Here is a 26,023-nt window from a genome sequence, read left to right on the forward strand (position 1 = left end):
ATCCAATACAAGTGCCTCTTGTGATATGATTTGGCCTTCCTGTGGTGTAGTATTGAAGATTGGAGCTCCTGCTGTCACCGGCATCAGAAACTGGACTACTACATTATGGTGTCAAAGGTCTTTCAGCTAAAAGACCACTGCTCTGTTCCTCGAGAAAAACACTGCATGTAAAAGACTTCAAGACTTTATTTGTCATGTACAACAATTACATACAGCAGTCACTGGCAATGAAATTCTCACAGGCTCCCTCTCACCATGCTGAAAAATACTTAGAAAGAGAACCACACAAGCAAAAAATAGCAGAATATAATATAGAATATAAAAACTAAAATAAATAAATACAGTAAAATAAAACTAAAGTAATAAAATACTGTTAGTGGTAGTGCAAATATTACAAGGGCAATGTAGTGTCTATTAAATTGAGATGTTATTTACTTTAGTAAATGTGATTGTTTTAGTTCAGGTGTTTTTTAATCATTAGAAGTTACAAACTGATGATATACTTGGACAAACATATATTCAGCAGTATAGAGCAAATATAAAGTGTCCTCCTGTGTGACCTGCCTCTGTGACTCTTTCTCTTCACTCACCGGAAACTTGTCGTTCATCAACTTCCGGTGTCACGGGGAACCTGGAAGACGGGGCAAAAAAGCGGGCATACCGAAATCTTTATTGTTTTCGTCGGGCTCGAACCTTTTAATAGCGAATACATTTTACTCGTAAAGCCAAACGACTGCGCCTCGCGGGCCAGTGATCCCCCGGGATTTGCGTTTGGCTCGGTAACGACTCTCATTCATTCGGGTTTCGTGCTCGATAGCTGGCTAACGAGGCTCCACACCAGCAGGCCCGTTCTTCTGGACTTTGCTACAAGCTAGTAAGCTAACGTTAGCAGGCTAACCCATGCGCACACGTTTCCCCTTTTCAATGATTCTGTCTGTTGCGTTGTGATTACGCACCACGCCGCTAATGTGTGCACCCTTTAACACTTTTTGTTAATTCATTTGTAAGGCGGACCGCTGGTTGGAGCTAACTTACTGCAGCTGCATCGGCGAGGCGCTTGTTTTTGAAAGTGTTGCCCACTTTGCTGCTAGCTTAAGCTAGCCACCGCCAACTGAACAACGCAGTCACCGGGAGCGCAGCAGCCTCCAGATCACAGAGATGTCGGACTTCGACGAATTCGAGAGGCAGCTCTCCGAGAACAAACAAGGTAAATCAAGCAGTTACACACCAGTAATTTAAAACGCTTCGTGTTTCTTTCACTTGGAGTCACCGCTACCGTTTTAGTCGGACATGGACAGGTCTATTTGCTGGAACAGTGCAAGTACGTTAGCCGACGGTTTAGCACCGTCCGGTATGCGACGTATTTGTATAAGAGGCAGCTACTAAATATCCTCACTAGCTACACTGCTGTGGTGTTTAAACGCTAATTGACCATGTTTAATGAAGCAGGGACAGTCTATATCATGGTTGTGCTCACACAATGGTTGGAACAGCCAGCGTGTATTATGTGCAGCTGTTGCACCCATTTAACATTTCCAGTGTTCTTTGCCGGTTAATGTCCCCAGTTTAAATAGACCCAGCTGCTTAAGACGCCGACCACAGCGACCACCCTTTACAAGCTGAATTTAACACTTCCATGTTCAGCTGGACAAACTGAGACATTTTCAAACAAAAGCTCTACATGTTTCTGGTCTTGTTACATAATTGCTACTATTTTCACGCCTTTATAACATCATGAGAGAATCTTTGATATATTTATGCTTTTAATATATAATATTAATTCCACACAGAGTCGTTTAGGTGAAAGCTATACAGATGTATGCAGAGTATTTTTTCCATATTGTTTGAGCAGCCACCCACGTGTTTAAATACCATGTTTTTACCTTTTTTTTGTAATGTCAATAAACACTTTATTTGCAGCTGAAAGGGACAAAGAGAACCGCCACCACCGCCGGTCCTCCTCCCGCAGCCGCAGCAGAGAGAGGAAAAGGAGGAGCAGAGACAGGGACAGACGCAGCAGGGACCGTCGTGGGGACAGTAAGGAGCGCAGGCACAGACGCAGGTTAGTATGTCCATACAACTGCACCTGAACCAGAAATCTCATGTGTCACAGCATCATGCATCCCTCTTCACTGGCCTTGCAGTGTACGTCACTACCACTGGGGGAAAAGTGTATTGGCCCTGCACACCCTTAACACTGTTAAGAATGATTTTGATCATGTTAATTTAAAAGGGTTAATTTCTAATAAAAAATTTTTTATTCCAATGCAGTTTCACTCCAAGAGCAAACATTGGTCACAGAGCTGCATGCACTTAAAAACTGTTGTCATCACTCTGACACTCACTACACACTCTTTGCCACGCCAGCATGTTTTTTACACCTCATTTGGTCTTGGCATCTCACCATTCTCCTACTGTTCTGTACATGGCTGCAAATTCTAAACTCAGCAAATGCACACTGATCCAAAATGGACAAACTCAAGCCCTGAACTTTACATTCTGGACAACAGAAAGCTTGAGAGCTGTGAAAAAATACGAATTGAATATCTGTGCTTAAGTCGACACTTACAGTGTTTCTATTGATCACTGGTATATATTTGAATTGACATTAGATGAGTTTGCTGGACTCCTGGAGTTAAAACACTGAAAACTGACTGCTCTTTATCTTATGTTTATTTTATCCCTTTGATATTGTGTCACTCACAAATGGACTTTTATGCAGTCTATTATAATAATATTTTTATTTTCTCTACCTCTGAGCCCTTTGTCTCATCTGCTTAGATTCATTCCTGCTTAGAGATTATTCCAGTTTTGCCTCAAGTGTGTGGGAATACACAAAATACACAAATTGACAGCTGCTGCATCCTCTTTTATATCCTTGGTAATCGAATACAGAACATCCAGACTAAGTTACCAATGGTTCTATTGAGAATATTCGATCCATTGGTCTCACTATCACTTGGTGATCAGAATGTAACTCCTTCAAGTAACATGGGTTGAATTCTTTGCACAGTCATTCCTTTTTTGAATAACATCAAATGTGAAACTGAATGGTGTGTCTTCTTATGATGAGCATGACCTACATTTTTGATGAATATCTAAAGAAATGTTTGCTGTGGGTAATACAAAACAATGCCAGCCCCAATGCCAACTTGCTACCTCCCTGACAAACCTGTCTGTTGTCAGGGAAAACGTGCTTGCCTTTGGACGCTTAACACCTGTGTATTTTTCTGGCTACGATTTAGACGTGCTGGATGCAAGTTATTGATGGTGAAATCTATATTATATTGCCACTTTGTAATGGCTGCTTCAATATTAATTTTTAACACATGCCAGGGCTGGGCAATTAAAAGAACATTTTTTAAACAGGCATTTAAAGCCTCTAACCGACCTTATTTTGCTAATGTCGGTTAATGTGGTTGATAGGAAATGTCAGTGTACGGTGTACGTTCCGAATCACCTTGCTGCAAGTTAAAATCTTTAATTAATTGCAATCAAGGTAAAAGTTTGAAATAATCGTGATACTGATTTGAAATCACATGGCCCAGCCCTAACACATTCATGAAGTTTGCCTACTCTCTACCTCTTGTTGATTGTGAATGGCTGTTGCTCCTTGTCTGTCGGCACAAATTTAAAACAAGTTCCTCCGGTCCACCCAATGTGAGCCCCTGGTCAGAGGATGTGAAATCTGACCCCTCCTCTTAGCAGCTGCTGTGTTTTTGAGGATATCATTTGTGGTGTTACATGTTGGCAGTCACTCTCACTGAATGAATGTATGTGATAAAAAAAACCTTCTCAGTCCTGATACCAGTATATCCACTGCCAGTGTTTAATTAATGAGTTGTATACAGTGCTGTGTGGAAAAGACTCGGATCATTTTTAGCTGTAGAAGTTGTTGGCATAGCAAGCGAGACATAACTCCAAACTGCTGACTGTTTGTTGTTAGCTCCCTCCATGCTGTGTTAGCTCTTTATCTCACAAAATATGAAGGCCTACCAGGGCACTGCTGCTCTATGAGTACGTGCACATAGATGTCAAGACAAGAATAACCTAGAATTTAATTGAGTAGATCGGCTGTATTGCCACATATAACCAATGCAGATTGTTGAGTCTCTATCAGACTGATGTCAGTGTGCTTGTTTGTCATCTGAACTCTAAAGGAGCTTTCAGAAAATTGAGGATCACACAGGCCCCTGATAGCTTTTATTAGAAATAGTCATAGAAAAATAGGTTCTATTTTTGTAGTAGAAATGTTGGTAAATGTCATGATTGATTTGAGAGAAATGTGAAACCCTTCCAATGTCATTTCAGCTCACCAACCAGCTACCCCCAGGACAATGCTGGAAGGTAATACAGAAACCTAACACAAAGCTGGTTTGTGCATCATTGCAACAACTGCAAATTAATGATCTGCCTCTGAATCTAAATACTGTTGACTCATTGTGTAGATATGTGCCTGGACTGGGTTTTCTTTCCCTTCTTTTCCCTTTACCATCAGTTTTACAAAACTGTGACTGATGCAAGTCCACCCAAAAGTCACTATATTTTGTAGTATATATTTTTGAGGACTTGACCTGTCATCAGATCTGGTAATTTACTGCTGACCAAATGAGAGATAAGTGTCTGTGTTCTGTTCCTTATGCTTTAATTTCACCTGCCTGCTCCTACTCCAACAGCCGTTCTCCACACCGTGAGAAGAAGAAGAAGGTGAAGAAGTACTGGGATGTTCCTCCACCTGGTTTTGAACACATCACTCCCATGCAGTACAAAGCCATGCAAGGTAGCATCCTATGTTGCTTATTTGATTCATACTTGTGTTTTCAGAGTTGAAAATGTGTTATGCTGTACTACAGTATTTGGTGCAAATTTCTTTTCGCTGCAGTATATCAAGTCACTGTTTGTTTAGAGTCCAATATAAACAGATAAATAGATTGTCTCCTGTTTTTGTCTTTGCTCCTCAGCTGCAGGCCAGATCCCTGCCACAGCCCTCCTGCCAACCATGACTCCAGATGGCCTGGCTGTTACTCCCACCCCAGTACCTGTAGTGGGCAGCCAGATGACCCGGCAGGCCCGCCGGCTGTATGTGGGCAACATCCCCTTTGGTATCACAGAGGTGAGGAACAGGATATTATTTAACTTTGGAATCGAAGGTTAAAAATCATTCGAAGTGACCTATGTGTCTGTTTCATATTTGTGATTTTAATAGCTTCATCGTCAATTGAAATAATTCACCACTCTCTCTTTCATATAGGAATCCATGATGGACTTCTTCAATGCCCAGATGCGTTTGGGTGGTCTAACTCAGGCCCCTGGAAACCCTGTCCTTGCAGTACAGATCAACCAGGATAAGAATTTTGCCTTCCTTGAGGTTAGATGAGACCTTCATAAACATGCAATTTGTTCACCATGGGCGTTTTTGAAGAAAACTTGACAATATATTCACATATTTTATTCCTGTGTAGTTTCGTTCAGTGGATGAAACAACACAGGCCATGGCCTTTGATGGAATCATCTTTCAAGGCCAGAGCCTCAAAATTCGCCGTCCCCATGATTACCAACCTCTGCCGGGCATGAGCGAGAATCCCAGTGTCTATGTGCCTGGTACACAGACAATTAATGGTTTTTAACCCTCAGTTCTTGTGGCATAATTCATAAGTCACCAAATTTTCTATACAGCAGCTCTTTGTGCATCGCTGTTAATCTTTTCTGTGTCATTGTGTCTCATGTAGGTGTGGTGTCCACAGTGGTGCCTGACTCTGCTCACAAGCTCTTCATTGGTGGCTTGCCCAACTACCTGAATGATGACCAGGTCAGTATTTTACTGCATTGAACAACAAGAAACTGGAATACAACTTGTATAACTGCTAAAATTCCTTTCTTAAACAGTCTTAACTACCCTTTAAACTATTAATTATACTCTTTGTTCTTTTGTGTCATAGGTGAAGGAGCTGTTGACGTCATTTGGTCCTCTGAAGGCTTTCAACCTGGTGAAGGACAGTGCCACAGGCTTATCTAAAGGATATGCTTTCTGTGAATATGTTGATGTCAACCTTAATGACCAGGTTAGCATTGAAAAAGAAAAACCCTATTTACAGGATATTTTTTTAAATGTTCATTATTCCCTATTTTTAATGTCTGAACACCAGCTCGGACCTTTTGATTTAGATTTCAAAGTCATACTTTTTTATAAAATTCCTCAGTTCATATTATCAATCTGGACAAACATTGATGGAAAGCATCAACTTGATAATTCTATAAATAACTGTTAAAAGAACATCGCTGTTATGTAATCTTACCCAGTTTTATCATTTGAATTTGCATTATCATTACAGGCTATTGCTGGGCTGAATGGCATGCAGCTGGGAGACAAGAAGCTCCTGGTGCAAAGAGCAAGTGTGGGATCCAAGAACGCCACTCTGGTGAGTCTCCAGGAGCTTTACAGATGACAGCAGCCTGGTGGGAGGATTCTCCTCTAGACTTTCTGAAATGGATAAGATCGGATTCCTGATCAGATCTGCCGCAGAAATGTGTCTGCTACTCTTTAAACAGACTCAGCAGCAGCACATCTGAATTTTTCCTCTGAACAAAAGTTTATATTATATCATGTGCAAGAAAATATTTGAAAAACACAAACAATCTGTGCCAGTGTTGTGTCGTTTTATGGCAGGAGTAGTATTCACAGCACTGCACTAAAATTAACTCAACTTAAAACCCATCAATCTGGCAGACATTTAAGTGAGTGAGAAAATGTTTTGGGTAACTTGTAAGCCACAACTTAAAATGTTTTCTTAACAGTGGGAGTAGAAGGGAAAAATCCTAACTGTCCTGTTTTGTCTAAATGAGGTCTACACTGAATGACACTGTGGATGTCCTTCTGCTTAACATAAAACTTCAATCTGTCCTTTCAGACAAGTATGAACCAGACCCCCGTGACGCTGCAGGTGCCGGGTCTAAACAGCTCTGTTACTCAGATGGGCGGCCTGCCCACTGAGGTGCTGTGTCTGATGAACATGGTTGCCCCCGAAGAGCTGATTGATGATGAGGAATATGAGGAGATCGTGGAGGACGTCAGGGACGAGTGCAGCAAGTATGGCCAAGTCAAGAGCATCGAGATTCCTCGACCTGTGGACGGCCTGGATGTGCCTGGGACTGGAAAGGTAAATTAGATTTGTCTCAATGTAAACTATATGATAAGTAATGATCTAATGCGTCAAGTCATTAACGGAATCTGTTGTCTCTCTCTCTGCTTTTTTTTTTTTTTTTTAAACTTCTCTGTAGATCTTTGTGGAATTCACATCAGTCTTTGACTCCCAGAAGGCCATGCAGGGGTTGACAGGACGGAAGTTTGCCAACAGGGTGGTGGTGACCAAATACTGCGATCCAGACGCTTATCACCGCCGAGACTTCTGGTAGAGGAAGCATGAAGTAAAAAAGGGGGGGGGGGTGGGGGGGTATGTACTGCCTATTTCCAAATCAGCCCCTTGAGTGATTTGGTAGAGCTACATTTCAAGTAGATTTGAGAAAATTAGGCATTTGACAAATGGTTTTGGTGATAATCCAGTTTATCATTTGAGATCTATGTGAAATGTCCAGCAGTTAAACAGTTATTTGAAAATTGGAACAGAAGAAGAGCAGGGAGGGTTTAAGTCCAAAAGTGAACAGGGGTCTGGGTGTGTGAGGGGGGGGTAGCTGGGTGGGTGGGGGCATCAAAGAATTTTGAGAAATGTGTGTAATAATGGGTCCAGGGCGGGGTCAACAATTTTTATACTTTGTGAAACAGGGGTGTCGTTTGGGGTGGGAGGGGGGTACCACACCTAAAGGTTTGTATTTAAATGGAGGTAGCCTGTTTTAAGTACATTAGGAGGGAGTCGCAGTAGAGAACTAATTGGACTGTTTTGATTGGAAGGAGATTTGTTTGTGAGAGGTAGAGGTGAGGGAGATGGAGAGGAAGATGAGGGTGTTTTCGTTTGACCATATAATGTAGATATACAGTAGCTGTAACATCAACCTCAGTTTTGCCATCATTTGAACGCCAAGGGGATACTTGTTCATTACTGGATTTTTTTTTATGTTTGGACATTTCCTCATGTTCCTTTATGCTCATCTGACTACTGCCCCCCTCAGGACGATTGTTAGAGAAACTGATGTCTAATTGGACTCTATCTGAATGTCAGCTGTAATTGTTCTGATACTGTGTTAAGCTTCTCTGATTTGAGCTGTAATATCGCCTCATATTCAGGCAGCAGACTTTCCTCATGAACTGCAGAAAAAACATTTTCAATACACACGTTTGCTTTTCTTTACTACATTCTGTCACTTTTTCAAGGCCATCTTTTGTGCACAGCTTTTAGCAGGGAAGATTGTTTTTGTCTCAGCAGTTCAGTCTGATATAATTCAAGAAGAAACAAACAGAGACTGGGAGAGGTGAACAGATTGGTACATAATGTGGATTTATCTCTTCCTTACCAAAAAGCCTTAATGTTAAACATCCAATTCTAAAGAAAGAAAATTCGGCACCTGTAACTGATGATGTCTCTATGTTCATAAATGTCACTCATGCTTTAGTCTCACGTCACCAGTATTTGTTGTTGTGTTCTTGCAGAATGGCATCTCAAATGTACCGAAACCTTATTTGGGGGTTTGTGTGACATTTCACCTCTTTGACAAGACCAAATAAACATGTAACGAACACACGCGACTCATGTTGTGTTAGAGTGAAAAAAAAAAAAAACAACACCACAGCTATTCCATCTTTCTAGCATGATTTGTTAAAAATCCACATAAATTGAGAGCTTGAACCACATTGAGGGATCGAACGTAAACACTGCAATGGCTTTTTTTCTGACATTTAATGAAAGGCTGCATAATTCCTATTATACACCTTCTTAAATTCAAACAAGCTATTTTTCACATTTTACTGTTCAGATGTGCTTTTGTTAGCCATGGGAGTATTTTCACTAGTTGTCGGATTGTTTGAAACTGTCGGCATGTATTTAAAATCTGCTTTTCTCTCATCTCCCTCATCTTCTGCCCTTGTTTTTCTGAGGACCACATGTTCACACTGTACAGGCTTGAGACTTGCTTTCCTTTGATACTTTGGGTTGCTTAAGACAGCGCTGAAGAGAGGTTGTGTCAGTGATAACACTTTTGAGATGTTACTCCTTACTTTCTGAAAATCTGCTTTTTTCAGTGTCACTGTGTCATTTAATTTCTTTTTTTTTTTCTCTCTGAAAAAAATGTGATTTCTTAAATGATTTAAAACCTAAACCCACATCTAGTTTATAAAAGCAGAAACAGTCTTTCATTTGTCCAATTTGTTTTCAAATGTTGATTAAAACTGAATTTACATGACGTCTTATTTCTCTTTGCTTCCTTTTTCATGAACAGCCACCAGAGTGCAACAGTTTCATTCCACCAGTGGAATTATGACGTTCAGTTAATCAGAGTGGAGTCATGTCCAGTCAGTTTCATTCAGTTAATGCTATCATATATAAATCCTTGCATTTAATGGTAGTGTCCGAACGATGGAGCTATTTTACAGTAGGAAAAAAAAGAAAACACTGCAGCTTAGTAAAACATTTTCCACAACTCCTTCAGAATATTTTCCTGGCAACTTATTAGCTCCTTTATTCCCGGAAAGTCAAGTAACAACATATATTAATGTCACCAGAAGCTGTACTTTTTTCTAAGAGCATCTCAGGTTATCTAAAGCTTTATCTAGATTTCTTCTACTTGAGTCATCTTTGAACAGTCATCTTTACCTTTCAGATGAACGTTTTAGTCTCTTTTGGATTTACCAATCTCCTTTCCCTGCATATTGAGCTTTCCTGTCGTTTCTCATTTGCTTTATTCTCTTCAGTTCAAATAAACAAAAGCCCTGCACGCAGACTAATTAATCTAAACTATTAATTGCTTAGGACTTGTGTCTTTCTCTCACAGTTGCAACATCTATGCTTCCTGTGCCACCCCCCCTCTCCAGAAATCTACTTGTTATTGAGTCTTTTTCTCCTTCTTCACATTTCACTCAGTCCCCTTGAGTCCAGAGTCTTGCTCAGCAGCAATAACTGCCATAAATGCTGCATCCACCTGGGACTTATTCAACAGGGACTTTTTGTAAAACCGTGACAAGAAAGCAACAAATCTCTGACATGCAATGATGTCCTGTGTCAGCTCTATGCTGCCCATCTCCATCTGCATCACTGCACCCCGCTGCACAAGACCCAGCAGTGGAGCCACTGATGTGACGCTCTGTGGTTCCCTGAGGGTGCAGATGAAACAGCAGCTCTCCCAGGCAGCTGAAGCCGTATCACGTTAAAGTGACCCTGCCTCTCTCATACATCACAGCATCCAGGCTGCTTAACATGAGAGCTTTTAAAGGTTATTAGCAGGAGGCCTCCCTGGGCCTGTTGCGGCAGTGAGGACTGTAAATGCGTCATCTCCCTCTAGTGGTGGCTGTAAGACTGTAGTGATCGTCATTGTCATTCTGGGCAGCGCCTCCCCATTGATCTTCATTCAGAAAGATACAACACTGCAGCAGTGGGAGAGTGCAATATTGGAGAAGCCTGGATGCGGCACTCTGTGAACATGGACCAGTTTGCGTTGAGCATATGGGAGCAGGCACCTGCAGAGAGAAACAGTGAGAGACCTATGTAGTGTATATAAGTCTTTTAATTGACAGAATACAACACATGGGGCAATAAAACATCAATAATTATCGCAGTATAATTTTCATCAACACCAATATGTTGATATATTTGCACATTATGCTCATCAAGCAGTGAAAATCCATCTTGAAACTGATAAAAGAATGTGACACTTCTCTCGATAATTATCAATATTAACTGATATATTCTATTCCCGTTAAAACAATGATGGTCTACAGTCTGTATCTCTGTCTGTTGTTAGACCTAAATCTACGGGCTGTATATACATATTCTGTGTTATTCATAAAGCTAAATAATTTGCCAAAACATCTGTAACAAACAAATACAGACGTAACTAGAATTTCACTCAGTAGAGCACATGCCTCCGCCAAGGCCCAACAGTCCCCTCGTGAAACACACGTAAATATCATACAAATATTATACAAGGATCATATCTGATATTTTTCATCAAGATCCATGAAGTGTTCTCTGAGTGTGTTAAAGAAAATCAAAAGAATAAAAGACACAAATTCAGGCTCTGCCCTCTGATCTGGACCAACACCAAACTTTTAATGGGTTCCTCCCTGATGCCCACTGCACCAAGATCCGTAGTCCATTAAGTAATTTTTGTGAAACCCTGCTAACAAACAAACGCCTTTGAAAATGATTTCCGTAGTGGAGGTAACAAACAGTAAATAGCACTCACTCAGTGGGGGAAATAGCCACAGGATTGCTGCTCTGACTGGTATTTACAGCACTAAAATCTGTCTCTAATAGTTTAATGGAGATCCTTCAAACAGGATTAAGGCGCAGTGCTTTCAGCTTTAAGTCCACATGCAACAATATTTATCATATGATTTGTTAATTGTTATAAAAACAATAAGAACATAAGATCCCCCCGCTCTGCAGCTTCATAGTCAGGGGTGGATGCAGCTGTGATGTGTGAGTACGGTCATGCAGTATGCGCATGGCTGCATACACGTGTGCAGCTCAGGGTGTTCAAGCATAAATCTGCACTGCTGACGGCGGCGCTTGAGTGATGTGGGGACAAGATCGTTCACATCAGCATACTGTAGATTATTGATGGCCTCAGACTGTGTGTGGACACCTCCTATCAATCTCACATGATGGAGGAGCCGAGATGGAGGCTGCACAATTAAAGGCAAAGTCAAGTTTGAAAGAACAGTCACACACATACTGTATGTGCATTAAAACAGATAGCTGTCCTCCAGCTCTATTCATCATGGACGTCATGTCCTCTGCACGCCTCCATCTGCAAACTGCACCAAAATCCAGCACTGCAGCCTCACAGCAATCTCTCTCTCTCCTGGGAGAAAAAATAAAATAAAAAAGAGTTGACTGTTCTGGACATTGTAGGTGTTTATGTTCCTGTCACAGCCTACAGCTTGTTTCGTCCCCTCTCTCTGATTCTCTCCTGTTCTGTCTCTCTCCCTCTCTTCCGCTCACTCCCCCTCCCCTGAGCGTATAGCTGGCTGCTGGGGTTGGCCTCTCTCTCTCTTGCTGTGCCACGTATCTAACCTAAACTGTAGAAGAGCCAAGCAGGGCTGGGCCACAGCTTTCCACAAAACCAGGCTGCCACTTGGGTCGCTCTGGGCCTTGAGGAACGAAATGGGGCTGCACTTTTTCATTTTCCTTCCTTCAAAATGTCTCATTTTCAGCCATTCTCATCCATGTTTGCATCTGCACCAGACATTGTTGTTAAGTGTTTATTCCTCTTCAATCTCCTTTTCCGGTCTCGGTTTTCCTGTCTCTGTACGTGTACGTTTCCACATTCCCGTTTCACTTTCACTCTGTGTCTCTGTGTCAGATTTTCAGTGTCTTCACAGTATATTGTGTTGCTGTAAAACGCTGCCCTGGCCCTTCTCACATAAACACAGGCTCCTCCTTCACCCTAACTTAATGTCATTAACAGGTGGCTGTCTAAAATAGACACACACACACACACACACACACACACACACACACACACACACACACACACACACACACACACACACACACAACAAGGCAGTCACAGTCACAGACATGTTTTTAATCACGCTGGACTGGACTGTCGTCATATGAGCGGACCACCCTGATGCCCCCTGGCTCACTGATTTAAGAGCTCAAACGTGTACAGAGTTTGAACAGACTGCTGCTGCTGGGAACTTGCATTGCAGACACACACACACACACACACACACACACACACACACACACACATTTAACCATCAGCACTGTAAACCAACCAGGCTGCAGCCCCCTCCCCTGTTACACTTTCTTTCCATAACCCTTACGTACCTCCTTCCCACCCCCTTTTCCTCTCTCTCTTTCTCCCTCTCCCTCTCTCTCTCTCTCGTTCACTCACTCACCCCTCACCACTCTCACCCCTCTATTAAGTTTCAAGCGTCTCTTCCTCCTGAGCTGAACAACACACACCAAACAGGTCAGACTTATTCTTCTTTTCACTCAAGCTGCTTGTTGCTTTCTTGTGCCCACGTGTCACCAAGGTGTCGACAGGGCTGCTGCTGGTCAAATGATCTAAAGAGTTTCCAGGTTTTCACAAAATAAAATGTGCCTGTGTTGTACAGACGTGTCCTGTTGCTCAGCTGCTCAGTCAGTGCACCACAGCTTGATGTTGCATTACAAACCACCAGAACACATGTAAGTGCACCGCTTTAAATAACCCTTAAATACAAAGAAAGCATTTGTCTGCGTTACCCCCACCCCCCAGAGTGACCTGGCATGCTCTAACCCCCTCCGATCATCCTGTGGTTAATATGGATGTAATGTGATCAAGGTCTGCAGTTCTGTGATTACTAACTTGGCTGTCAGCAGCTGCACTCTTCATGTTCTTTATCACAGTTAATGTTGGAGGAGAATTCGAATGCACGGCCGCTATTCCAAAACTTTGGTTCATCACAGACGTGCAAAGATTCTGCTGTTTGTCGTCTCTTTCAATAAGACAATTATATTCTTCCTAATGGTTTCTGTCAGGCAGAGATACACAATAAATCAATGTTATTTTGTATTGACTTTTAGCAATAATATCACGATGATGAAGCTTTATCATGTTATTGTTCTACACATTTCTGTGCTGTTGCTCATAAATGATTCAAGGCGAGCTGTGATAAAACTCAGAGTTTCTGTCAACACCATAAGTGGTCAAAATATCCCATAATCCATTAGTCGCTGTCATGCAGCTTTTAAATGTATCACATGATCATCAGTAGCAACTGAAATATGCTCTATCAGATGATTCAGATTTATTTTTCAGTCTGACACAAATAGTGATTTCTGTTTTGGTTTTACACATACAAAAAGTTTTCTGTTATGTAGTGGAAAAGTAGATAGATAGATACATAGATAGACAGACAGACAGATAGATAGATAGATAAATAAATAGGTAGATAGATAGATAGATAGATAGATTGAATGATTATGTTCATCAACATGTTAATCTATTAGTAAGTTATTAATAAAATGTGGAAAAGTAGTAAAAATGCTAAATGCACATGTTTGCTGAAGCAGAAGCAGACATCTTTCAAACATTTTCAGTTTAAAACAACAAAGAACAAAGAAAAGCAGAAAATATTTTCTAATCAATTAACCAACGAATCACCTATTATTTACTTTCCGCCCCTGTCGTCGACTCTAGTTTTTTTTATAAATCTTCTACTTTTATTTTGATCCTATTGCCACATACTGCACAACCTTAATATTTATTTCGGCTCTTCATACTTCTCCTCATGTTTTTTTAAGTATTTACTCTCAGTGGGTTCATGTTGTGCCCTGCCTATATAAAACCTCTGATGCTGTCAGCGCAAAGCTCTGAATTAAGTGATCTACCAACTGTGTGTGGCCTGTTGGTGCTGCCTTTCTAACAGGCCGGGCCTCTTGCCTCCACTATGTGACCTGTTGGTCTGCACGGCACAGATAATTACTGCAGCCCCCCCACTCTGTCAGAAGGTCCAGGCATGAATTATCACCTCTGATGCACCCTGCACAGAGTGGCGACGCTGTTCTGCCCTGTCACTCAGGTTGTTTAAGCTGCTCCAACGGCCCCTCACTCACAGTTTGGAATAACAGAAACGACTTTATGAGCCAGGTCCCTTCTACAGTGCATTTGTCAAACACGTGCACACTGAAACACTTGCTCACAGGCGTTGCTCACGGCTGCAGATTCCCGGGGTTTGCCGGCACATGTAATGCAGGATGGGAGGTATTTGTGGCAACCCATTATCCCCTCAGATCAAACTGGATCTACGTCTGAGCCAGGGATAGTCTACCTGCCCGGGGATGAGGTCTGTAGTCAACTCTTCTGGGGGAACAGAAGATGGGTGTTCTCGTCTGGCGCTCTGGTTTTATCTCTCACCTTGAACCCTGCCTGTACCAACCAGCCCCATTGTTTCTTCATCTGAAGCAAAATCTGCCTTTCAGGGAAACGCCATATGGCTTATCTATTGTTGGCTGAGAGCCTGTCGTATGGCTTTTAGGGAGGGAATACTGTAGATGCTGATAAAGCTGTTGGAAATTAAATGTTATGCTGGTGATGAAAGGATTTTGCTCTTGTGAAGCATGTGCCGACCGCTCTTTCATCCCTCTGTTTCGTCTCTCTGTTTCAGAGGACTGGACGGAAAACAGACACCAGCTCTCCTGCACCGGCCTCCCTCTCCTCCCATTTCATCATTACCTTACTTCATATCTGATTAATTGTAGCTCTATTCATTTATCTTTCTGTCTAATGTCAGTGTTCAGCTCATTTATTTTCACTCTTCATTCTAATTTCTCTCAATTTACTCATCCATCAGAGGACAGTTGATAGCTGTATCTCCTCTTTTTCAAATGATCAAATCTACAACCTAGCTTCCTTCCTTGCATCTTGCCATCTATTATTTGCTCCCCTTATCTTATCCTAAGTCTTTTTTCCCATCCCCTGGTCCTCCTGGCCACTTAGGATCAGCATGTGGTCCAACTTCTTTGTGCAGCAGGATGAGGACGGTCGGATCGGGGTGGCAGGGGCTGGACAAGGTGGGGGACTGGGTGGAATGAAGGGTGGAAGGGCACAGAGGCGAGTCCACAAGATGAGTGACAGCCAGGAGGGGAAGATCAAACTGGCTTTCTTTGTCGCCATCATTGGCGGGACCCTGACGGTTTTGGGTATGGGGACAGAGTTTTGGGCGGTGCTGGCCCAACCAAAGAATTTCAGCGGCAACCACACCTGCCAGATGGCCCACTACGGCCTGTGGAAGGGCTGCATCCGCACCCTGTGGGTGGCTGACATAGACCCAGAGAGGACAAGCTGCGGCCCTGCTGAACTACCTGGAGGTGAGACCACTGGCCTGGCACTGTGTGTGATTGTCTGTCTGTTCTGGGAGCAGGTGAGAGGGAATGTGTTGGGTTCTCTGACTGTCTGCTCGTGTCTTCACTGCAACCTGAACTGCCTGATCATGCAAACCTAACATCAGCTTCAGTGTGAAAGTGAATTAATTGAAAATGATCAAATAGAGATGCTTGTGAGAGGCTGTTGATGACATCATCGAGAAAACAAAGGGAGCAGGCATAGCTAATATGGAATATACCCTGTGGGAGTACGCTTACATCTGCAGGTCTTTTATCTGAACTCATGAGGGACTAGGTGGAATCATGCTATCACCATAGGTCTAAATAAAAATTATTTGCACTCCCCCAACATATAAAAAATTGCCAGCAACACATTTGAGATATTTAGTCTTTTCCCTGCATGTTTGCTGTATACGTAAATCCACTGTAGCCTTGCACAGGCATAGACAGAGGATACTTGTGTATGTGAAGCTGCTTGCATACATATGTATCTAGGTCATCCTACAGATAATGTGCAAATTGAATCATTAAAGAAATGCAACTCTCGGAAACAGATCCTGTGGAATGAGGACCACAGTGAAGCTGTTTGCATTTCTTCTCCCATTGTGACAACATAAAGCAACACACAGGCACATCCTGCATTACACAATATTATCTTTGTGATTCATAACACTGTCAGTGCAGTGAAGCATTATGAACATGAAGGCTTTCTCTCTCCACTGAGCACCTAATCATCTCTTGTTGTACACACAGTACAGACAGGTGATAAAGGGGCAGACCACAGGTTTATTGTGCTGATGATCGTCCATGTTTAGAGTTGTGACAGCTCCTCTCTGAAAGCACTTTATTCGACTTGACCGCGGTTAGGTCCTCGGGAGTGTGTCGATTATCTGCACAATGACCTATTTCTGTCTGAAAAGCGAGGCTCGAGTTGGAGCGAGGGGCAGGTATTGGAAAATGGAGAAAGGCAAGGCACGGCAGGCTCATGGAGGATCCGCGCCAGGAATCATGGCCTGTCGGACGAAATTGCCTGAGACGCAACACAGCGTAGGAGAAAACTAAAAAAATCACGTGGATCAGATATATTTGTAAATACTATTCACACACTTTATATCACCTGTAATAACGTGTCACTAGATTGTTTTCTGTTTTGCAACTCAGTAGCAGATGTACCCTCTATTACCATTCTTCCAAGATGGCCTGTTGGTGTGTGAGAGCAGCCAGTCTGCTTCTGACAAGCCTCCTCACACTGTTGGCCCACGCCGCCTGTCGCAGATGGCTGTGAGCGGTGTTTGGAGGAAAACAACTGTTTTTTGCCATCTCTGATTCTCTGTTTCATGTCCCAGTTTACATGCCTCTGGCCCCTGTCCCGGGCAAAGTGCGGCCCTGCCGATGCCGTTGCCTGTCATCTCAGGACCGGCCATCCATCTTCGCTGCCTGCTGCAGTGGAACATGACGGCTCAATAATTATGGCCTCAGCAGGGACAGCGAGAGCGAAATCAGTTGGCTGTGATAGCGTAATGTGTTAAAAAAATCAGTAGGCTGATAAACTGAGTGTCTGCTTCGATAAAAATGTTTGCAAATGTGCGCGGGCCCAAACATATTTGTGTGAGAGGAATATGTGCACAAGCATGTGGTCATCTTGCTTGTGTGCTGGTGAAGCCGAGTGGAATCTGACTACTTCACAGTTTTTGTCTAAATATAGAGGGGAGGGAGGGGGGGGGGGGGGGGTCAAGGAAGAGGGACAGACAGACTGGGACTGAGGGAGAGGGTTTAATGCAGTATTAAACAACCCCTCTGTTTCCTCCCCCCTCAACTCCTTCTCCCCTCACCTCCTTCTCCATCTGTGGCTCCCCTCTCTCACCACCCCTCCATCTGCCCCCCCAACTCACTCCTCCTTCTCCCTGTCGTCTCACCCTCTTCTTGAGCTTCCATCCATATTTCTTGCACCCCCTCTTCCATCCTTCGCTCACCCCACATATCCTCTTCCCCTCACTCGCCGCACCTCTCCATTTCTCGCCTCCATCTGCCCCTTCCCTCTGTCTTCCTCCCCCTCTTCCCCTCTGCCTCCCACCCTCAGTGTTTTGCTGTCTCTCACCCTCTCTGGCGGCACCATATGTGCGGTGCTGGGCAGTGTGGGTGTGCGTGCGTGCGTGCGTGTGTAGCGATGTGTGTCTCTGGGTATTCCAGCTAATGCTCGACACTTGGATATAAATAGGAATGATGCCTGGAAGGACAGAGTGCATGGATGCATAGGAGGCAAATCACAGAAGACCAGCAGCCATCCATAAGAGTGTGTGTGTGGGAGTGTGTGTGTATATGTAAGTGTGTGTGTGTGTGGGGGTCTGATCTTTTTGTCTGATCTTTTGTTTTTACCCACAGAATCCAACTGCACCTACTTCAAATTCTTCACCTCTGGGGAGAATGCAGTCATATTCAAGAAGACGACTAACAAGAGTGAGACATTACACCTTCCTCTGTCTTTCGGAGACCCACACACACAAACACACAGATACAGAATAACAGATACGCAGCAGCTGCTATCAATATAAAGATGTTCGCCGCTGTGCTCACAGGACCATACTGGTGGTTTTTGCATGTTTTAGCCCATTAACTTCTGCTGCCACCCACTTTCCAGAGCTAAGCCATAAGCTATCAGACTGATTAATGTGTTTACCTTACCATCCAGGGCGACGTTGGCCTCAGCGCAGTCTGAAGATCAGCTGGCTGAAACGTGATACTTAAGATCACAGTGAACATAAAGTCTGTGTCTGTTTTTAAAAACTTCCTTGTTGATGCAAGGAGCCTCTGATATACGACACACACTCAGGCCAGTTACTCAGGCTGGAAGATATATTACAGTCTGATAGTATAATAGAACGAATGAATCTCACACACGAGGATTAATATGTTTGTTTTGGTCGAGACAGTTTTGTCTTAATTTGATTTTAAGGTCATTTCGGAGGCCAAATTTTGTGGTACTGTTATACAGAGTTTTCAGATTCTCCCTGTGTTTGATTGGGTTCTCTCAGAGAACTCCAGGCTGATTGGAAACTTTAAACTGACCGAAGGTGTCAATGGTTGGATGTCCCTGCGTTACGCTGGTGACCAGTGCACCGGACACCCGAACAACCCTGAAGGATAAGCAGTATAGAGAAGGATGTAGAAATAAAGTTTCACATTCAACAACTCATACTTTTTATTCATAACGTCGATTTGCTATTTGTAATTCTGTGCACCTTAAGTTCCAATTGGCCTAGATGGCTGTGTTAACAATTTGTGAATGGTCTGTGACAGAAAAGCATTGCTTATGTTTACACTGTATGAATGGGTGAATGTGACTTGTATACAATTAGAAAATGGACTCTATCAATGCAGTCCATTCACCAGTCCATAACCATTAAACTCACCAACCAGTTGAACATTCTCTATGGTGCCAGCTGCATTATGACAAAAAAAAAAACAACTCTAACAAAACATATATCAAATCAATTCTTAATTTTGATTATTAATCAAACCACTGGCTGCTGTGGAAAACAGGACATTAGCATTAATCAAGCTAACAGGTCTAGGGTCTAAGACTAACCTAACCTATAATAGCAGGTTAGGGTCATGTCTACACAGTAGCATGTTAACATACTGAATCTGACAATGCTCACATGGTTATGTAACATATTATACATGCAAGCATACTAACATCTTACTAAATCCAATTTTAAACAATAGAAATCTTCGCCCCGGCGCTCGATAAACAGAACCACAATCATAATAATATTTTATGTTGATTTCATTGCTGATTCTACTTTGTGTCTTCTTCCTGTCAGTCCGATAAAAGCTAAATCTGACGGTATAAATGAATAAAATAATCATCTGTATTGAACTGGTTTCAAAAACAGTAAACTGGCACTGGCTCATTTGAGATGCTGATCTGCTCTATATGTGTTGCACCTGTTCAGGTTTATAATGCCAATAAAATCTGATTTGAACAGAGCCAGTACAGGAAGAGACCCAACTCCTGCAGTTTTTATGTAGTTGTATATTTTGTATATTTACTATCAAGTATAATTGACTGTGAGCCCAGTAGTGCTGCTAACTTTATTTGTGTATTACTTTTAAATACAAGTAACAAAGTGCTTTACAACAAACAGTATGAAACTCACAAACAGAGTAAGAAAATAATGATAATAAAGATGCAGTAAATAAAAGTCATGCGATAAAAGCTTTTTTATAGAGATGTGTCTTAAAATGAGAGTTAAAACAGTTAACAGATTCTGCTAATGAAGTGTGAGGACACTCAAGGCAAAGGCTCCATCTCCATTTGGTTTTCAGCCTAGACTCTGAAATGTCTTACCAGAGCATCTCACACTGCGTCCTGGCTCGTAGGGAGAGAAAAGGTCTGAAATATAGGGAGGAGCCAGCCCACGCCTGGCTTTAAAAGTAATTTAGAGAATTTTAAAATCAATAAACAGGCAGCCAGTGCAATGATGCTAAAACGGGGGTGATCTAGTCACATTTTTGGATTGTGTTAAAAGCGGAGCGGCAGCATTCTGGACTGACTGTAGACGGAGCATTGATTTCTGTGTAAGACCACTATAAAGGGAGTAGTTGAGGCGAGAGGAAACAAGGGCGTGAATGATTTTTTCCATGTCTGTATGTGAGATAAAAGATTTAACCTTGGCTATGTTTCTTAAATGATAAAAACACGATCAACAACCTTCTAAATGTGGGGTTCTGAGCTCAGGATTTGGCCAAAGACCCCACCCAGAATTCTAGCTGAGGACTTAGTAAATGGTGCCAATTCCTCAAGATTTGCTGTGATATCATCCGTGCTGTCAGTGTTTTATTCCAGTGAACAGCAAAGAATTTCACAGCACCTGCACCGTCTTTCCTGTAGACTTATGGACACCACCTTTAACTAATATCTTGCATACACTTTCACACTTTCACACACCAGTGTCCTTGGGCACGATACTGAGCCCCAAAACTCCCCTGACAGAGAAGAGGGCTTTATTAACACTAGAAAATCAATCTCCTCAATTCATGCATCTGCTCTCTCTCTCTCTCTCTCTCTCCCCTTTACAGATCTGAATCTTGCAGCAGCCATCTTGGCTCTGTTGAGTCTGACCATGATGGTCACGGGCTCCATCTGCATCGCCATGTCTCTGAGCAAGGGGGTGCCGTTCTTTCTCAAACCAGCTGCCTTCTGCTTCATCCTGTCAGGTGGGACTTCACGTGGAGTGACATCAGGGTTTATATCGAAGCTGTTATTCCTAGAAGACTTATAATAGTGCAGTTGAGGGTCATTTGGTCTTGTTGTAGATATTAATGTCTGGTATTTCTGTCCCTGTGTGCAGGTGTCCTCGTTCTCCTCTCTATCCTGATCTTCCACCAGTCAGTGCTGGCCTTGTTGTCCAGTGATCACTCCATACCTTTACACCATGAGCTGTCCTGGTCCGTGGCCTGCGTGGGCTCAGCGGGAGCAGCTCTCATTTTCGGAGGCATCCTCTTCATCATCCTCTCTCTTCCTTTCAGCCCCTGGCAGAAATGCTTGCCACACAAGAATAGCACCACCTAGCACTTGAATGCCAAAATGTACATATAGTATTCTTGATGTTTTTTTTTTTTTGAGAGTAAGTGTAAATGTCCATTTCCCGAGGGCTGCAACTCTCAGGTTGCTCTTGGCATTTCATTTGTCAGAGAAGTCATAAGAGGTCTTAATCAAACATTTGACAAAAAGTCATCAGCAACGATGAGGAATTCCCTTAGAGTTAGGATAAAAAAATATGTTTTTGTGTTTTTGTTTAGTAGAAAACAGTTGGAGGGACTGACTTTTTTAGCTCTACGGTGTGCTTACTCCAACAAGAGTCTAATAGACCTTTCTGCTAGTAAATATATAGATTTTTCAAAACTTCAGGCACAAAACTTCTTGTTGTCTTTTCGATATGAAAGCCCATTTCTGCCAAGTAATAATAAAACATAAAACGTTCAAATGGAATGATGGATTGGAGCTGGTTCATGGCCAACAATTAAATCAAAATACAAATTCTCATATCAGTTGAACAATTATCACAATAAATGTCACATTATTGTTTCTTTCAAATTTAAAGATTGATTTTTGCTCCTGATTGAAGGTTGTGGTTTTACAAACTATTCCAAAAACATTTGAATAAATCTGAGAAGGATCAATTATGTGTTTTAAGCATTATATCGATATATTGGACTTTGTTATATTGTTTGATATTGATGACATTGTGATAATAATTGATATTGTTTTAAAGCTCACCCCAAAAACTAATTCTGTTGTTTGTCCATGCCCTTTATAAAGACGCATACTGCAGCAGCACTTTCAGATCAACCCACAGGATGAAACACTTTGTCAGAGTTAAAGAATAAATCTATTTCATCGTTTATAATTTTTTTTAAATTATTTTATAATTCTTCGGTTAAGGTTTGGTTCATTTCCAGTAATGTTGACCTTGGCACAGTTAAAGAAACAGCAATTTATGATAAAATCACTTCTCATGGTTCAGGAACCTTCATCATTGGAGCTACAATAAGAACTATGAGGTATAATTGTAATAGATTAAAAAAAAATGTTGGCTGTTGCTTGGAAACAGGAAACAGTCATCCTCTGGAAAAGTCAGATATTTGCTCGATCCATCCGTCCTCTCCGACCTCTTGCCTTTTGCTCTGTGACATACACATAATTACCATGGCTGCTATAGATCTTATTCAAATATTTTTGCATGCACAACCTTTTATTACATTTTTGTCTCTTGGCAGAAATGGTCTTCCATCGTTAAAGACTCCTATGCACCATCAGGACGTTTTAGATAATGTACCAATCGAACACGCTGCTCGTCATATCCTCTACATGTTAACTTATCAATAGAATCAATAAGTGTTGTTGATATTCTACACAGGTTTTTTTTTTTAAAACACTTAATACTTGATAAACAGGATGCTTGTGTGTTATTGTTTATTACTCCTGTGTTTTACCAGTGTTGTGTGAATGCTGCTTTATTATATGAATCTATGATGAATGAAATCAACTGTGAGAAGAGATGAAAATACCATTTTTTTATCAGAGAATCATATGGACTCACTTAATAAGCTCAACTCTGTACATAATAATAATAATAATGGATGTTTATTTTGTGAATGGTCACTGTTTGTTGAGTTGTGTCCGTTTATTTGCAATATGCAGTAAATTTATTTTATTTGTGTCGTTGGATGCTCTCTTTTTCTCCACCAACAAATATTATTTTGCGGATTATGCACTGCACTCATTTCTATTCATATTTATCTACAGTATGTGGCACTACGTCTGCTTTTCATTAAAGGGATTTGACATAAGATAATTGCCTCCCTTCTATTTAATGGCTTGACACCCTATCTACCATCAAACTTGACTTTCACCCATTTTCACCCCTCCACAGTGTCACTCCCAACCATTCTGCCAAACATCCACCTCCCCCCAAACCCTCTCCTCTATAATTAGGCCAGAGCTCATCCCAATGCGTTTCGCTGCAGAGGTTGGGAAACCTTACCCTTGAATTTCAACTATGCAACCCCCCCGGCCTGTCCTCATACCTGTGTGCCGTCTCCTCTCCTTCTCTACCCCTGAACCCTCAGTGGGCCACTTCCCCCGCTGTCTCCAGAGAAGCCCAGGGTCACTGTTCCTCCACCTCTCGGACTCCATACCCACACAGACAACTGATCAAATCAGAGGTGTCCCAATAACTAATAACCGTTCTCACACCCGGCCCACCGGGGAGACGAGCGGCATCCAGACAGCCACAAGCTAACCTTCACACGTACACATACACGTACACGCACGCACACACACACACAAACACACACACACACACACACACAAATGCTTTCAGCTCCCAGTGGGCAGAAACTGAATCCACATGACACACTATACTAGTCGTATATATAGCTGTTAATAGTTCTACTGAGACAGTGTGTCAAGTGGTGCACGGGCCCTGGTTGTGTGTTTGTAAATGGAAATGAGCTTCCTGGAAACCTTGATCGACCTGTACATTGAAAAGTAGAAGTTCAGAGAACAGCTCTGTTGCCAAAAGTATTAATGACAGTATCTTTTAAGTTGTATGGAAGACAATGTATTACCCCACACTGTGATAAGGAATGGTGTGGGTGCAGTGGAGGACATGAGTCTGCTTCGGCAGCCTCCTCCTTGAATCTCTCATCGCTGCATCTGTGGATGTATCCAGAGTGCAGGAGTTATGATAATAGCAGGGACGGGTGCTCCAGTTAACTAATCCTTAAGGTCCACGAACGCTGTGAGGAATCTTAGGCCGCTTGTGAAGGATGTGACACTGACTTCACGCTGCCCATATGCATCTGTATCACTTCTCACCTCTGAGGGGACTCTTCCAGCTCGATCCACTCTGGAAGCATTCCCACATTCCTCCGTCCTGCCACTGATGATCCCTCTGAGGTCAAGTAAAACCTGCCCAGTGGGCCGGAGAGACCACAGCAGACTTTGACAGCGTTGTTAATTTAAAATCATGCATGAGGTACCAGATGGGCCCATCGGGAAAAAAATAGAAAACTTGATGTACTCAGGAAGTGCAGTGGTCAGAGAAAATCAGCCTGAATTAATTTTTAGTTGCTTTTCTCATTATCCTATTTGACAAACACCGCCCATCTGGCTCTATCCATATATTTGCAAATATTATGAGCCTCAGGTCTGACAGAGAAGGTTGAAATCTTTTAGGATCACATCAGGCCAAAGATTAGCAAAGAGACCTTGAGCTTGAGTGACTACAAAGCAATATTTGTTTCCTATGGTGAGTGTGTGCGTGTATAATGGAAAGTAAGTTTAGTCAGCACCTGCACTTAAACCTAATTTTAAAATTCTTGAAGCTCAAGTTTTTTCATGTGTTCTCCTCCATATATATCTGAGGGAAATATTGTACTTTTTCCTCCACTGCACTTATATAGGCTAAACCAGTTACTTTATAGTTTATGTTTTTTTATATACAAAGCATATTCAGTTTATAATATGCAAGGTCATGATTTATATGCATTTGTTTGTTTGGGCAGATTTCAATTAAACCTACTGCGACGTGGGTCAGTGAAGAACCCACTGAATCCTGGTGTGGATCCAGGAATACCTTCTCACTTTCTTTAACATTGTGAGATAAAACGTTTTTTAACCATTTCACCAAAGGGAATAATTCATGCATCTTGATGATCAGGCAACATTAGGGGAACTAATATCTAGGAGCCTGTGGAACTGGTGCTGTCTGATTGAATTGAGGGGACTATAGGGTCTTTGGAGTTATGTGCTCTACAGTCATTCTAGTTTCTGTACAAAGTTTGTTGAACATCTGTTAATAACATATGATGCAGTTTTTCTGCATTAAATTACCAAACAGTATATAAAGTGATTTAAGTTGATTAAACTCATCTACAACATAAATACGTGACACATACATACATAATAAATATAACACTGATTGGAGCTATGCTTCCTACTGAGTACTTTTACTTTTGATTCTTGGAGTACAATGTGTTCCAGGTAACGTAATTTTACTTTAAATCTCCTATTGACACATTTTAATATAAAATAAAAATAAAAACAGTTTACTCTTCTTTGACGAAGTTCAATACATAAAAATAAACTTCTAATTAGAGCCATTGCTTCAATTTAATTGAAAAACACAGAATATATGAATTCATGAACTGCTGAACAAGATGTCTCCTACTTCACTGTAAAGTCTATTCTCAATATGGAGCCTTCAACTTTACACTTGGAGTTCACACTCCAGTTAACATACCTGACCTTCAACACTAGCTTTTGTGTAAATGCTTGTTAAACTGAGATTTCACTTCAGTAGAGGAATATGTAAACTAGCTTTTTGAGCATGTTCCTGCTACTTTTACTTCAGCATCTGATTACTTTCTCCACACACGTTATAGCCTGCCTGCAGAGAATATTGAGGGATTCTCCAAACACAGGTATATTCTCAATCTTTCTTCATAAGCGACGCCAGCTTCTTTCT

General features: G+C 41.9%; 2 protein-coding genes across 10 annotated transcripts; both read left to right on the forward strand.

The window, feature by feature from the left end:
• The first annotated feature begins 591 nt into the window (after window positions 1-591).
• Window positions 592-9,351, forward strand: u2af2a (U2 small nuclear RNA auxiliary factor 2a). 8 transcript variants are annotated; one of them, XM_020093030.2, is made up of 13 exons: window positions 592-874; window positions 1,009-1,207; window positions 1,921-2,062; window positions 4,312-4,347; window positions 4,677-4,780; window positions 4,962-5,113; window positions 5,252-5,368; window positions 5,463-5,619; window positions 5,730-5,809; window positions 5,940-6,062; window positions 6,333-6,419; window positions 6,909-7,157; window positions 7,279-9,351. In XM_020093030.2, the coding sequence occupies exons 2-13, from the start codon at window positions 1,159-1,161 to the stop codon at window positions 7,411-7,413; spliced, it is 1,431 nt and encodes a 476-aa protein (XP_019948589.1). In that variant the 5' UTR covers window positions 592-874; window positions 1,009-1,158; the 3' UTR covers window positions 7,414-9,351. The 8 variants fall into 8 exon arrangements, with proteins under 8 accessions (XP_019948589.1, XP_019948590.1, XP_069393371.1 ...); XM_020093031.2 differs by having other exon boundaries at window positions 5,463-5,601; XM_069537270.1 differs by having other exon boundaries at window positions 592-1,207.
• Window positions 9,352-12,937: 3,586 nt separating this feature from the next.
• On the forward strand, window positions 12,938-23,338 carry cacng6b (calcium channel, voltage-dependent, gamma subunit 6b). 2 transcript variants are annotated; one of them, XM_020093102.2, is made up of 6 exons: window positions 12,984-13,089; window positions 13,235-13,307; window positions 15,269-15,971; window positions 18,369-18,443; window positions 21,069-21,206; window positions 21,341-23,338. In XM_020093102.2, the coding sequence occupies exons 3-6, from the start codon at window positions 15,608-15,610 to the stop codon at window positions 21,559-21,561; spliced, it is 798 nt and encodes a 265-aa protein (XP_019948661.1). In that variant the 5' UTR covers window positions 12,984-13,089; window positions 13,235-13,307; window positions 15,269-15,607; the 3' UTR covers window positions 21,562-23,338. The 2 variants fall into 2 exon arrangements, with proteins under 2 accessions (XP_019948662.1, XP_019948661.1); XM_020093103.2 differs by lacking the exon at window positions 13,235-13,307 and having other exon boundaries at window positions 12,938-13,089.
• Window positions 23,339-26,023: the final 2,685 nt, after the last annotated feature.

The sequence above is a fragment of the Paralichthys olivaceus genome, chromosome 13, assembly GCF_024713975.1.
Source record: "Paralichthys olivaceus isolate ysfri-2021 chromosome 13, ASM2471397v2, whole genome shotgun sequence".
Lineage (NCBI taxonomy): Eukaryota > Metazoa > Chordata > Actinopteri > Pleuronectiformes > Paralichthyidae > Paralichthys > Paralichthys olivaceus.